Here is a 15,930-nt window from a genome sequence, read left to right on the forward strand (position 1 = left end):
TTCTATGTTATGTTAAATTGCACAAGCATAAAAGAAACACACGTGAACGTGTCTCAGCCACGTGCACATTTACTCACCTGCAGCCTAGAGAGGCACAATAATAAATAAGTCTACAGCCAAAGTTTCTATCTCGTCTGAGGACCTCGAATATCTGCACAACCTTTCGTGCAAGTCCTCCCTGCAAAACTGCAAATTCCTCTCAGATCAGTGGTTTAAATGAACTGTACTTGACACCTTTTGTCACAGTTTTAGTGTCACACAGTCAGCCCTTTTATCTGTATGTGTTACTTAGAGCTTGATTTCGAAACTGTACGCCACCTGTCGACATTTCCTCTCCTGTGGTCTGGCTTTTGCAGCCCTCCACTCCTATAATGAAGAGCACATGGTAGGTTGCTGTCGGTGGGAGGAGTACATTGAGATAGAATCACACCTTCAAGGTTATTCTTGATAGGTATCTCATTAATGATTGCTTCCCTACCGTTGGTAATCAAAGCATGTGTGGTGAACCAGGTGATTTGCTTATGGTTTCTTGGTTAACAATTAGAGATAACACAGCAACCGATTGTATCGAATAAACCGAGGACTTTATCACTTCTTGCGTGCTTTGAAAAAACTGTTTTTGTGGCTGAACCGTTTAGGTCGTTGCACAGTTTAGGCCAATTCTGCTGCTCTAACAGATGTGGCTTTGTCCTCTCCACTTGTGGGTTGTTCGGCCCTTAGAAAACAACAATGGCAGGAAGGAAACTGAGCGAGAGCAGACTGCTCTGAGTGCTACCAACAAGATGCAGCATTGCTGCCTTTTTATTTTTTGATTGTGGCTTGTCACACCTTGACACGGACAGTGAGTGTGCCGGGTTTTGATGGTTCGTTTTTTTTTAAGCCTTCACTTTAGAAATGTGTGCAGGGCTTTGTTTCCCAGTGCCATGACAATTGTATTTCAAAATGACTGTATTATTTTGACTTTGGGCAGAGAACCAAATCATTTTTTTGGCAATCCTGTCTTTGTCCCAATTTAAATTAGATACCGAAGATCTGGATAAAATCATTTGAGAAACTGTTACCCAGACACACTAATCCAGCCACTTAGATTTTTTACTTTTTACTGTGTCACCGCGCTTTTTCCCTTTGCTTCTGCTGTAATTATGGTCGCTAGATGTTGCCTAGCAACAAAACGTAACTGTGGATCATAATAACCTGCTGCACAAACGACCTATGGGCTTGTTTTTGTTTGTTTTCTTTACTGGAGGACAGTTATTGGTTGACAGATTTAAATCACCCACCCCCAATGTAAGTGACAGATAGCCTGTACCATTACACATCATTAGATACAGTGGTAGAGTAAGATAATGGCTGCTTTCAGGACTATTTAAAATCGATTATGCCTCTATTATCAACATGAAATCATTTCTGGACCAGATTTGTCTTCCAAAAACAATAAATGAATGGCACTGCTTGGGTTTTGAATGCTGAGGAGTCACCAACATGCATCTAATTAACATTAGCCATTAGGCTAACATCTTAAAGCAGGCACACAAAGTCATATAGGGGATGTTTAATCTGCTGCCACTGAAGCAGCTACAACAGATGATGAAACAAACATCAAAATACAAAAAGAGGAAAAATATTGTTTTATAATAAATCTTTGTGAAACTTGGTGCTCCCAACTTGTTGGAGTCATCTCAGTCAGCTGATCTACAAGAGAACATAAAGCAGAAAGAGGCATCAGAATGACAAGTTAAATTAAATTCTATAAAGAAAATGAAGTAGGATTCATCCTCTGGGGATCTTAAATAGTTGACAAAATAAGTCATCGAATTCAGTAACTTGAGATATTCCTGTTTGGACCAGAGTTGTTCAAAGGCAGAGCTGCTGGCATGGCTTAAAATTGCACAAATTTATTCCACATTGTTTTGATGCCACTGTATTTTACTGTTGCTCAGTTTCAGATGCATTGCTTACAATGTTTACAAAATTGTATTCATGAGTCATTTTCAGTTATAAGGTCAAAACACTACTTTAACTTAAAAGAAGACAAAGATCTACTCAGTTACAATGATAAAAGTTAATGTAATATTCCATCTTGAGAGTGAACATACCTTTTGACAGTGATCGTGATTAAATGTCCCATTGCACTGTTTCCATTTTCACATTTAGCCTCGCATTGGAAATCACCACTGTCCTCTATTGTCAGGTTTAGAATCTCAGTCACCACCTGTCTGCGTCTCATGTTGTCATCAAGCTGTGTCTCGTTCACTGTAGTCAGGTATTTGTTGGGGTTAGTCAGATCAGCATTTTTGGTGATATGACGCCATACGACCTGCACCAGACCACATTTCTCCAAGTCATAATTTGCCTCGCAGGATAGTTTCACCGTTTCGCCTCTGGTAGGAGTCATGACTTTCTGTTTGTAAAGGACCTCTAAGATTTCTTCTAAAAAATGAGAGGAAAGAAAAAAAAATAGTTCAACCTTGTTTATAAAATCACTGATTCACTTTTACTAGCTTAAAGGAATTACTTTACATTTTGAGAAAAACACTTATTCACTTTCTTTCCAAGAGTTAGACGAGAAGCTCGATACCACTCACATATTCATCTGGCAATTATACATCTACATACATTAGCTGGTTAGCTTAGCTTAGCATAAAAACTGGAAGCAGGAGGAAACAGCTAAGATAACAACTGTAGCAACCCTTCTAAAAGTTACTAATTAACATTTTAAATCTTGTTCATTTAATTCACACAAATATTGCAAAGCTATATGCCGCTATATGTAGCTTCATGGCCAGGAGCAGAAGCTTCCTGTCATCGTTTCCTTTCATCCTCATCCTACACAGCAAACGGCTATTATAAATACGATGTCAAAGTAACTCATGAAGTGAAAACAAAAAGTAGCAAATCAGTCTGATTATTATCATAAGAATTGTGATTTTGTTTTGTTCTTGTCACATCTCACATCCAGTAAAAAACACAATAGATCACTATAATTGTATGTAGCTACAAGCTGCTGCACTCAGGTCTTTGTCCGCAAGTGTTTCATGACGTTAACGTGAATTGTTTTCAGCTTATCAATACATCGTTTAAAATGCTTTTGTTTCCTGTTTATTTTTGTGTTTATTTGGCAGAGACAGTTTGCAGCAAATATATGTGCAGCAAAGTAATTAAATCACATGTAGTTCTACTGTTGGTCGTATTGTTTCAACAGAGTACAGTTTGTCCATTAAAGCATAAGCACTTAACAGTATAAACACACAAACATCACAATAACATGCAACTATTATAAATGAATTAAAAAAAAATGGATTGAGATTAGAAAAAGTCTTGGACAGAAACATAAAAATATCAAATACTCCCAATAACAAGGAAACATTATTTACTTCTGTAAATCCTGTGAGAAATTTTCTGTTATTTTAAAAACTTTCTAAAGCTTTATAGGCTTTTTATACTTGGTTTCCCTTCAGCCAGTGTTTACTAACAAGCCAAAACTTATTCAAAAAAGCTAAACTAGTTCAGATGAAAGTTGTTGACATCTGTGTATACTATGGTCTACTGTATAATTAGAACTTAAACAGGCCACGTGTGTCTTCTAATAATACCCCGCAAGGTTTTTCCCCCCCGACAGTGACGGTACGTTGTATCAAGAGAACAAAAAAAATATGTGAAAGAAACCCAAAAATCAAAAGCTGTTCACCAACCTTTGTCCTCAGCAGACGACACACACAAAGTCAGCAGCAACACCACAGTGGGTCCAGTGAGCCAAGCCATTCTGTGAGACACACACTGCACGTTTACACTAAAGGTGAACGCGAGACCACGGCGTGAGTTACAAATGGCAGAGGTTAAGCAGTATTACCTCACTTCATGTACTCCTGTCCTATTTACTGCAAACATGAGTGTGTCTGCTGATGTGTGGGCGGAGGATGCACATCGTTGCTCTGTTTTACAGTCAGTGTGTTTCCGTTCTCAATGAAAGCTAGAAACTCACCACTTTCTTTTGATCTTTTGAAATTATTCAATTTTATTGATTGAAGCAGTTGTCCACTGTCGTAGGACATATGAGCAATTTTAAAAATGGCTCTTATTGAACTGTATTTACTGTTTCAATAATTCTGTATTGAATAATTTTTTTAAACTGCTTACACCCTGATTTTCACCCTAGGTGCTATTTAGATTTAGAAAGTTGAATTCAGGAAAACATTGTGACGATATCACATATTAACATAGTGAGCACTTTATTAGGAACACGTCTCTTTGCTCTCAATCAGCTTCTACCACATCTCAAAGGCGTTCTACTGGATTCAGGTCTGGAGACTGGGGAGGCCACTGAAGTTCACTGAACTGTCGTGTTGGTGAAACCAGTTTGACACAACTTTAGCTTTGTGACATGGAGCATTTTCACCATTAGAAGATGGTGGCCGTAAAGGGATGAACATGGTCAGCAACAATACTCAGGTAGACTGTGGCGTTCAGACCGTGTGATCAGCCCGAAGTGAGACAAGAAAACATTACTCCACCACCACCAGCTTGGACTGTTGACGCAAGGCAGGTTGGCTCCATGGATTCAAACTCCAGAATATTGGTGAGTCTGTGTCCACTGCAGCCGTAAGGTTTCTGCTCTTGGCTGACAGGAAGTGAAACCAGACGTGATCTTGTGCTGGACTAGCTCATCCACCTCAAGGGGCTTTCTGCTCACCACAGTTGTAAAGAGTGGTTATCAGAGTTACCATTGCCTGTCCATCGGCTCTAACCAGTCTGACCATTCTCTTCTGAGCTATGAGAGAAAACACCTGAAATACCACAGGACGTGAAATCATCAATCATTTAGCATGACAGTGTGGCATTAAGCGGTATAGTGTGGGTACATGCGTGTGTGGATGCTGGTTTTAGAACAAGTTCTATCACTGACAAAAATATCTGGTGAAACTCGCACTCTAGAAAATCCTGTGCCACTTCCAGTTACGTGAGGCTGACGACACAACGTTTAGCTGATGTACTTATAGGGAAGCAGGAAGATGCTCGTCCTTTTGTTAAGTGGGCACATGCAGTGAGTGACGGACAGCATCTTGTGCAGCTGCTTCCTAGCAGGTGAATGCAAACAGCTCCCCTTTGTGGAGAACCTGCAGCCTGCTGAATGTACCTGTGAGACAGTTGTAAGTCAGTTCTATGCAGGCCAAGACTCAGATATTAAAAAAGGTTAAATCAGTATCCGTAGTGTTGATGATGTTTATTGAATGGGTTTTGTATTCTGAGTGAACCTACTGATGCTGGATGTCAAGTTCTCCATTCTCATTCTGTGTGTTTCCAATAAACCAAACACATTATGACTTCCTGTGAGGATTTTTTTTTTCCAAATAAAAAGCTACAAATCAAATCAGCCCAATGTTAAAATCAGCAAAAGTTGGTACTCATAGTCCATTTTTGGTCTTATTTTCAACACTCGTCATCAAATTTGTGTCTTTTTTTTGTAATCTGTGGTTAGTGACACATCTGTCTGCATCACAATTGGTCAGTATAAATAGGAAATGAAACCCCCGCATGAACTCCAGAGAAGTAGTCGGTGACTAAATTAGTTCGTAAGACATAGTAGTGCCTTCTCTAACCATCAACACTGTCACTGTAGGAAGAATGGAGACAGGACTCTATGCCAATTATCCAATCTTTGACGAGAAGAATGGAGGGAAGAGGAGAGAGGATTTGCATTCAGGTCAGAACATCTCAGAGTTCAAAGTTCAAATGTTTTTGTTTTTTACTTCTGAGCTTTAACCCTTTTCCGTTTCATCGTACAGCACTTTGGTTTTGACCTCTGACCCTGTACATTTTTTAACTTGCAAACTTCTTTTCTTTAAGAAGTCCAACTTATGCATATATTGTTCTCGTGTTATGTTTTAAAGATTAATTTAAAAATACTTTATCAAGGTGTGTTTCTGTGCATATTGAAAAAGCATTAGAATATATTTCTATAATAGTTTAACAGACTTCTCAAATACTGTGATGCTGGAGAGTCCCTGGCTTACTTGTGAGTTATTTTCAGGAAGCATATTTATTGAACCTCACAAACTGCCTCTGTCTAAAGTGAATATACACATTTATATACATTTACTTTTTCTAATATAACACTTGTGACATTCATAAGAATCTTAATATACAGCTACTTCCTCTCAGTTTCAAGGGCGTCTCCTCTTCCAAAAACCTCAGCCTCATCTAGGTCATTGTTGTGTACGTTCCTCTTAAATGTGCACCAGTAAACCGCATGTTGATAATAGAAATATGGTGGGCGGTATGCATGTTTTGTTTTTTTAATCTATCTATAGGAGGATCAAAAATGTACATATTGGTTGGAGTGAGCTTCGGCCTGCTGTGCATCGTACAGTCCACTCTCAATGTTTGTCTTCGGCTGCAGGCTGGTGAGTGTGAGCCCCCCACCTTCCACATCCCACCGCAAAAACTAACATTACAGATTTCAGAAAGTGAATCCTCCGTCCAGCTGATGAAAAGCCATTTGAAAAGCACGGCAAAATTTAAATATACTGTATATATTTACCTTGTCTACCTGTAGACAAGCTAGCACTGGCTTTGTCCAAACCATAGCGAAGGTGATCTATCACAGTGATAATGTAATAATAATATAATAATTCAATGGTGGCAACTCCTTGCAGCTTGTAGTAGTATACGGAGAGACTCCCAACTGTTTTCCCCTGCTTCCAGTGTTTATGCAAAGCCCAGCCAATCACTTCCTGGCTCTCTGAATTAGACCTTTAAGTGTTAAACATCAGAAACCACAAACATCTTATCTGTTTTTCCCTTTCTAGTTGGGTTTTTTAACAGCTCCGACAATATCCCGACTAGCAATTTCATCCCGAAGTCAGATGATGACATCCAAGCCCTGATTTTAGAGAGGGATCAACTGCTTCAGGTTGTAGACCAACTTAATCAAGATAAAGTCCAACTGGTTCAAGAGAAACAACAACTTCTTCAAGATAAAGACCAACTGGTTCAAGAGAAAAACAAACTGGCAAAACTACAGGTCACTAACAGGGACCTGACTGAAGAAATTAACATGTTAAAAGAGAAAGTCATCCATCAACAAATTGAGATAGACAGATTTCAGTCGAGAAGAATATTAATGGGTGAGTGCATTTTTTTTTCCTTTATGAATTCATTTGTCTTTAGCCATTCCAGCACCATGGCTCTAAGGATGTCTCGGTCACAGTCAGTCAGTCCACCACTAACCCTAAACCCTAACCGTTAATAACTACTGGATCGATTACCATTAGTACAGAAACTCATGGTACCAAGGGGATTGTTGTTCAGTCATGTATCGTCCTATCACTGGTCTTTTTTTCTCCTGCCCTGTTCTTCTTCACTTGTCTTGTCCCATTCTGTCTTCTTCTGTACTGTCCCGTCTTATCCTGATGTGTCCTGTCTTGTGCCTGTTCCTTAGAAAAAAGTAGCGTCCCAAGATGTCCCCAGGGATGGTGGACATACAAATCCAGCTGCTACCAGCTTTCCTCTGTGAGAGACACCTGGCAAAATGCCAGACAAGACTGTGAGAGTAAAGGAGCTTATTTGGTGATTTTGAACGATGACATAGAAGAGGTATTTCTAATTTTTCTTATGCAAATCTAATATACTGTATTATCCCAACAGCCATGTATGCACTGTTGAAGAAGTTAGCAGATTAAGTACATGTCTGCCTTTTCTAACCTCAGCCTAAGGATAAATATCATCTGGTCTAGTACCCTCTTGCCCCATCCAACCTGTCCTGTCTGGTCCTGTTTTTCCGGTCTGAATTCAACTGTGACGTGCCACTTCTTTATTTATTGTTGACCTCACTAACCACATCGGATAAACCGTTTCACCTACAATCCCTTCCCAACAGAAAGTCGTCCGTAGTTTTGGAGCTGTCAAAATGTGGATGGGCTTGAGATGTCGACATTCGAGATGGACGTGGATGGATGAATACCCGCTGCCTCCTCAGTAAGACTTACAAAAGGCAATGCGCTGTTTCATCCAGACAACTTTTGACCTGTTAATCAATGCTTACTGGGTGATTCTGGGGTTGGGAACGTGGATGTCTGGGGATCACAGGTAGCCTGAAGGGGCACAGGAAAGACAGGTATATAAAAGCATGGATGGGTGCCTGAAAGGACTTAGAGTAAAGACATTTGTCCACCCAACTGACAATCTGTCTTATGTCTTTATTAGAGAGCAGAAAGACCAGGAAATGTAGGGGAATGACATGCAGCAAACTGTCCGGCCGGCCGGGAGTTGCTGCTAAGGGCATTTTCCCTAACCATTCGGCTGTTTGGTAAACCCTCCCAAAAAAATTCTTTGCTTTTTTTTTTTTTAAACTAAGACTAGTGATGTACCACAAGGTTTCATCAAACCCCTTCATCCAACCATTTTCTATACCTGCTTATCCTGTGCAGCATCATTAAGATCTGCTTAACCGATAACATCATGCACTGAGCGATGGCAGGACACACCCTGGACAGGCTAACACATATATAAATATTATATAAATATATACTGTATATATACACACACACACACACACTGTTCCACCCTCACCAAGTCCAATAAAACAGTGTTTCATGCTGTTTTTCTAGTCCCTCGAATGTGCAGCTGGACTGTTGGAGCCCCAGGAATTGCAGGTGTGCAAATGTTGACGGAAGCGATTTGTGCTCAGAGACCTGGTTCATCCGCAACTGCAAAGAACATCACCACTGGATGTGTGAGAAGGAGCCAGCCATTATCTGACCTCTATAGGGCTTTCATAACAAACGTCTCTGTATATACGTATATCTCTATTCATTGTCATTGTTTATTTTAATGGCTTCATTATTCTGACACATTTATATCGATGTGTCAGTGTAAGTGTTTTCTGCTTTGTGTGAAGAGAGTAAAGAGTAAAACAAAAAATCTTACCACTAGTTTGTTTATATTAAAATCGTATTAAATTGTATTCAGAGATAAACTTCAATCTTTAATGTGTTTTAATAGTTATTAAAGGCCTCTTCGGTGCTTGGCTTTAGACAGCAATACCACTGACTTGCAGTATTCATATTTAATTCAGTCAATGTTTTACATTCATGAAATTAATTTATCTCCAATGCTCAGAAGAGTCAATAAAATGCAGTGAAACCCTTCACATGTTGGACATGGACTTTGTGCAAATAATGTACCAACACCTGGTGGCCACTAGAGGGTGGTAGAGGATGTTATTTTAAATGTTTTGTACCTCGTACTCTTCATGTCAGTGGTTGGTATGTCTATGATAATGAAGACAGGAATTTGGAAATGCTTTGCAGCAAGCATTCAGTTTACTATGCATCTTCTATGTTCAACTTCTGTGGAAACATGGCAATAAAGTTGGCTTTGAATTTGAAGTATACTGCCTGTGTCGGGTGAAAACCCTGTAACATCTTAAACTTTTTAAGTTTTACTTCTTCTCCATTTCTCTCAGGAGACAGGAGGCTTTACAACAGCAGTATCACATCGGCATCCATCTACTACAAAAAGTTTCACTGTTTGCTATCAGGAAGAATAAAAACAAATAATTGCTGAGCCGAGCAGGCAAAGTAGTTGCTAAGTTAAAGTTTGTGTTGATCAGCAACCCAGTCAGGCAACTTCGAGCAAAGGCTACTGGTTATTTCATTGTATAGCTTTTTAAAAACGTAGTCCTCACGAACAAGTAACTGTCTGATGTTGCACTTCCATAACAAATAGCCAAAGACCAACACTGACAGAGAGAACTGTGAAATATTCCAAGTAACACAAACATTTTAAACTTTTTTCAGACCTTTACTTTAGTCCATGAGGACCCCTCAAGACGAAGGTTACGTACAAAAAACAAGGAAACAAAGTAAGTAGACAGCGATTCTTGTTGTCCAGTAATGTGTACACAGTATACAAGACAATAAAGAAAAATGTAAATACATTTATCAATAAAAAACATTACACATAAACAAACAAGCACACTTTGGTAAATATTCAGAAGTCACCTAAAAGCAGTGATTATTATTTGTAGACACTTATTATAAGGTTGGTGCTTAGTGTTGAATCATTTTACAGTGCTTGGATTAATCCAATAGCATCATTGAACTAATCAGGTTCTCTCATCATGAAAACCAGGACAAACTGATGTATCGTGATACTCGTCCCCTTGATCTCCTGTCAAACTCCAAGTACGCAATGTTGGAACAATGTCTTCTCTTTGAAATAGGCATGACTATGACTGGGTGGGGATACAGGGGTATTGACAGGGTGCTATGACCTCTAACCTCCTTAATTTGCCAAACCTGTGAGGCAGTAAGCTTCTCGATGTGCTGTTTGTCTCTCTTGAGTGTAGTACTGGAGCATCGTTGCATCCTGAGTTCGTGAGCTGTCCCTGAAAAAGAACAGCACGTCCCAATTCCTCATCCTGTCGTCAGGAAGCAGAGAGGAAGTCAAAGAGAAAGGTTCAAGGAGGTCATGTGCCCAGCCTCACATCAAGGTCTCGCTCATGTACCCCTGACTCAATGCTGTTATGTCACATCCTGAGCGGTGCACGCCATAATTATCATACCCCAAAATCTGTGGTACACATTGCAGTTGTCATCCCCGCTCTATGCTGTGAAATCCTGTCAACATCAACATTGGTTTCTATCAGCCGTTACCACAATGTTTCTCTTACCAGTAAAACAGTAGAATCTGTTGACGGCTATTTTCAGTTGCGGATTAATCAACATTTAGTGCTCTAGTAAGTATTTGGGGCGGCAGGATGGTGTGTGTGTGCGGGACTCAGTGTGTTCATGGTGATGAAGGAACATGTCACCCAGTGTGACAGTGTGGCTCACTGATGTGTTTTTAATAGCACAGAGGAATGAGATATATCAGGCTTTGATACACAAACACAGCGCTGATAGTACATTCATTGTTGGTTTCGGTCTTCTCATTGGATTTTTTTGACAACAAGAAAAATGTAGAATATCACTAAATTGATCTTTTAATCAAGTTGTAAAACAGACTGCTTTGTGTTGGGCATGTCCTGACAACAGTGGCTCATTTTTGACGACAGTGACAAACAAACTGTGACACTGTTTATGTAAAGGAGGTGTTGGAAATATTGGGTGCAAAGTTGACATGGACCGATTTTCATGTCGATCTATGACTCATATTTTGGCTTCTTTGTGTACAAGTGGAAGTTTTGACATCATGCTGGCACCAAAACGCAGTCATTAATCATTAAAATCATTAAGAGTCATCATCTGAGGATCATGAATGTTCTCACAGAATTTCATGGCAATCTGGCCGGTAGATGTTTGAGAAATATTGTTCTCGTTTAGTAAATTAAACTGAAGAATTAATCCAATCTAACGAAGAATTATACCAAAATTTATTTTGCTTTAACTTGATTATTTCCTAACTGTCAAACTATGATATGGGATTAATTAAGGACTGAAAGAAGCTGGCTGTGTAGGATGATGACATTTTTACGACTGTCTGTGAAACACCAAATACTTGGGGTTAAATTCTTAGTGTCTTTCCTCCTCTACAATCAAATTTGGCACCTTTCACTCTCAACTATTCAGGCATTTAGCTGACACTCTCATCCAGAGCCACTCACAACGAGTGGCCTCAGGAGATATAAATTTAAGTAAATTTAAACGGATACTATCTGCTTCACTTCTTCCGTGAATACACCCTCTGTCTGACGGGTACTCGCAACACACGGCGCACTGTTAGCGGCACACATTGAGTTACATTCACAGTTTAGCCATTTAGCTGACACTGTTATCCAGAGTTACTGACCACAAGGACAAGAGTAGGAGTAAGATGTATTTCTTAGATCTCTGACGTTACAAAGCAAACATCAGTGCATAGAGGCAAATCAAGTGAGGAGATAGCAGAGTGAATGCTGGGTACCGAAATGATCTCAGAATCAAAAAGTGTCTCCTTTATCAAGACAAAACTTAACTCCATGTTCTCAATTTTGAGATTAGGAATCTGCTGACAACGTCCTGTCCCGGCAAGTCCACATGAGGGCTGGAATATTTCGAATACTTGGAAAATTGCACAACAGAGACATGATTAGAAAGAACTTATTCTGTTGTACAAATGTCAGAGGCTAATTCAAATTGATTTTCTTTTATTTATTTTTTATAATCTCTAACATTTCTGTTTTTTGCATCAATTAAAGATGAATGAATGCTTTATGAAATATGTTTATGCCTTATTTAAGTCATATACAAATGACTGACTAAATGACTCGTTTTTGTGCATGTTTGCTGTCAGGCTCAGGGTTAGTGTCGGGTTAATGCTGTGTTCAAGTCATATAATTACAAGCAGCCAAGTTGTAAATCAGAGTCAGAGACGAATTGGGAATTTCTGATGGATGTTTCCACAAATAGTTCTCAGAATGGCTGTAAATGCATCATCTCTGGCAGTTACATCAAAATAAAATCCAGCGTTAACACTGGTACATTTGATTCAGCTCATTTTATATGAGCTACAACATGACAAGAGTGTCTCTTTTAGGCTGTTGATCTGGTCTGATTACCAGGTTAGCATTAGGGCTAACTACCAACTGCCCATCACCAAGTGGCGGACAGTTAGCAACTCGCTCATGGAACAACTACCAGCTAAAGAGACACATACTTTTAGCAGGAGTTTGCTCAGGAGAGATTGTCCTGATGAATGCTAATGTTTGCTGAATGTGTAAGAAGGTAATTGTTTGCTAACTTGTTAGCTAAAATGGCTACTCAAGTAGTTCTAATGTCACTTTCAAGATAGCTGTAGCTCCACTAGCACCTGTAACTCAGTGGAATCTCTCATTCTTTTATCTCTCTTTATTAAAAAAATCTTTATAATCTTTATCTTTATAAAAAATTTGAAAAATGAAGCAACATGCTTTGGGGATTAACTCTGTTATTCTGAAATTACAAACATATCAATTTTAAACAATTAAGTGGTTAGCAGCTAGCTTTCTCCAACTCACCTGAGTGTGTTTTAGCCTATTATATATTACATCTTCTATATATTGGCCTCCACTATCAGTGCAGCGATACTATTTGAATCCGTGGTCTACAAATGCTTAATTCAGGAACGAATTAAACCATGAAAACAGGCTGAATCTTGCTTGTTTGTTTGTCATTCAACAAATTTCTAATCTAAAGACCCTGAAGTAACAATGTCAGACCAGTTAGGTGATGTTAAAAGTATTTTCGTGTTTCAGCACTTTCAACACATGCACTTGTGTCCTTTGACTATTTGTTTTCCGTTCACTTCACTTGGAGCTAGTACAACTGATGAATTCAAGCATGCATATTCTGTTTCAGTGCAATCTCCTGCTGACATTAGCTTTATTCAAAAAGAAAAATGTGCAAAGCACCCCATCCTTTGTAGCTCAGTATTTGTCTTGGAAAAAGTCCACCAGACTGAAAGCGTTCATGAACTGGAATCTGAAACTTAACTCCATACAGTGTCATATTAATCCTTTATACTTTTTATTCATATTTTTATATTTAAAAATGATGGTTTAAGATTGATTACGTTCCCAGTAGTCTATCCCAAATATACTGTCTACATTTCAGTGCCAAATGACTTCCTGGAGACAGATTCTCCAGCATGGAAGTAGCAATATATCATAATGACAGTAACGTAATAGACACACACACTCGCGCAGAGGTCAGTGTGTCAGAGTTGTGACCGAGGTTTAAGAGCAGGGAGAGGACACTGCAGTCTGTTTCTTCCTCTTTTAAAAAGGGTTTGACATTTCCTGTTATTCAGACAAATCACCTGCAGCCCAAGGAGACAGGGAACATGCTGACAAGACTGTGGATATCCTTCAGGCTCGACAGGGTGTCAGTGGTCTGTTTCAGCAGGGACGTCAGGCTGCAGCCCTGCAGAGCCAGGAGGAAGGTGGAGGAACTAACATGTCAGCATATCTGTGTCTACACCTTCAGTGTTACTATGAACAGGGCTTAATCTGCCCTCGGCAGGTACGTTGAGGGGCTTAACCACTGGTCAGTGATGGCTCTGAATAGCTGGTTGTGCATGCTTCAAGCGTTGCAAGTATTGCCAATTTTCTAATCAAAGTTGATCATCTTTTCTTATTTCCGCGTCCCAAAGGACGATCAACAGGAAGGGGCTAAACACAAGGCATTTTCACTGCTGTTTCCCCAAATTTCCAACAACACTAAACACTGCATGTCACAGTGGATCTTTGTATTAGTCCTAACCCCACTGCACTGATACCCACAGCTGGTTGCATCTCTGCTGGGAACTGGGATCAGAATAACAACCAGACTCCTGTCTCTTAGCATCTTATCACTTGTTGTAATACATTTAAAATTCTTTAAATCTTACCTCTGATAGTTTCCATTGAGTTGTATTGATATAAAACATAGTTTTGTAGACGGACCAGTACAATAAGCCGCTGCCTCAGTGACAGGAAGTGACATCCTAACTGATGACCTGCCTTGATGAGAGGACAGTTTGTATTTTCATTTTGACCCCAAAAAAGTGAAGTGACATGAGGGCTAACTGTCCTTGGGCACAGGAATAACATGTTCTTATGCTGTTTTGTACACCTTCAGGTTGTTGTTTTATTTTCATTCCTTCACTCAGATAGCTGTTTCCATCTTTATTCTTACATGTTCATCAGGTAAAGCTGTAGAAAACTGATTGCAGAGCTGCTGAGAAAGTAATTTAAGGCTTTTTATTCATGCTCAGCTGATTGTCTTCTCCCTCCTTAGTGCTTACCCATCTAAACTGTTTGTGTCTGAGCCGCTCCATCAAGCCTCCATCCTTGGGGTAAGCAGGCACGCTGCGCTGATTATGTAACCTGTATAATGTCACCCCAGGCCTCTGTGTTTTCAGTCTCTGTGCTCTCAGTACTTTCTCCTCTGGTGAGCAGGGGGAATGAAAACAAAAGATGTGAGGGGTGATGCCAGTGTGTCAATAGAAAGTCTCTCTCTCTGCAGTAACGCTACGTCCTTCTATGTGTCTGAAATGTGTTGAGTGATATGGATGAACTGTGTCCCATCTCACAGCAGGGCTTCGGTATATTCAGTTTGAAATTGAATTTGGTTTGTTCTGAAAGTCTGTTGTATACACTGCAGGATCCAAATTCCAGTGCATTCACTGAGGCTGAAAGTCTGTCTGTCAACATTGGAAATCTGGTGTCTGTGATGCAAATAGTTTCAATCTTATTTGCCAAGATTGTGGAACTGCTTTTTGCTGATGACGCAGTCCAACATTGGCGTGGTTTTAGATTTGATGTCCCTGATTTTGTTGGCAAAAATTATAAATATGTTCAGTTGTATAGTATTAAAACAGGACAGGGAGCAGGGTTTACAAGCCAAATGGTCAGAGTCAACAGGGTCAACTCTTACTCTTTAAGCATTTTAAGGAGAACAGACGAGGTTTTGTTAAACTAGAAATTATTCTGGGAAACATCTGTTGCTGCCAGAGTAATGAGTGAACACAAAGACAGACCCAGGGCTTGCCTTGTATCAATAGTCCAGGCTGGTGGTGGTGCTGGTGTAATGGTGTAGGGAATGATTTCTTGACTCACTTTGGGCCCTTTAATACCAATCAATCACAGTTTGAGTGCCACAGTCTATCTGAGTATTGTTGCTGACCATGTTCATCCCTTCATGGCTACAGTTCACCATCTGCTAATGGCTACTTCCAGCAGGCTAATGCTCCACAACTGACTTCAGTAGAACACCTTTGGGACCCATAGACTGTATATAAAAATGGACGTTGACTCTGGGTCTGGAAAATGAAGTCAATGCGGAAGTGCCTTAAACTTGCATTCTATTGAATGACAACCAGGGGGTGACTCCACTGGTTGCAAAAAGAAGTCTGATTATATCGAAGTCTATGAGAAAATGACCATACTTGTCACTTGATTTGTTACCTCTATAAACGTTTTCGTTATGTGTT

At 39.6% G+C, this 15,930-nt stretch overlaps 2 protein-coding genes across 2 annotated transcripts; one reads left to right on the plus strand and one right to left on the minus strand.

Annotated features, from left to right (window-relative positions):
• Window positions 1-1,537: 1,537 nt before the first annotated feature.
• LOC147817997 (uncharacterized) lies at window positions 1,538-3,858 on the minus strand. The gene is made up of 3 exons (XM_087179098.1): window positions 3,693-3,858; window positions 2,097-2,430; window positions 1,538-1,692 (listed from the first exon to the last, which is right to left on the minus strand). Exons 1-3 carry the CDS (start codon window positions 3,760-3,762, stop codon window positions 1,680-1,682), a joined length of 417 nt encoding a protein of 138 aa, XP_087035224.1. The 5' UTR covers window positions 3,763-3,858; the 3' UTR covers window positions 1,538-1,679.
• Window positions 3,859-6,318: 2,460 nt separating this feature from the next.
• LOC147817998 (killer cell lectin-like receptor subfamily B member 1B allele A) lies at window positions 6,319-9,063 on the plus strand. Its single transcript, XM_087179091.1, has 5 exons — window positions 6,319-6,401; window positions 6,807-7,124; window positions 7,439-7,593; window positions 7,877-7,974; window positions 8,607-9,063. The coding sequence occupies exons 1-5, from the start codon at window positions 6,320-6,322 to the stop codon at window positions 8,755-8,757; spliced, it is 804 nt and encodes a 267-aa protein (XP_087035217.1). The 5' UTR covers window position 6,319; the 3' UTR covers window positions 8,758-9,063.
• The last annotated feature ends 6,867 nt before the right edge of the window (window positions 9,064-15,930 follow it).

Source organism: Seriola lalandi, unplaced genomic scaffold (assembly GCF_002814215.2).
Source record: "Seriola lalandi dorsalis isolate HSWRI2012SDOR001 ecotype SW California unplaced genomic scaffold, Sedor1 jcf7180002054782, whole genome shotgun sequence".
In the NCBI taxonomy this organism is placed as follows: domain Eukaryota; kingdom Metazoa; phylum Chordata; class Actinopteri; order Carangiformes; family Carangidae; genus Seriola; species Seriola lalandi.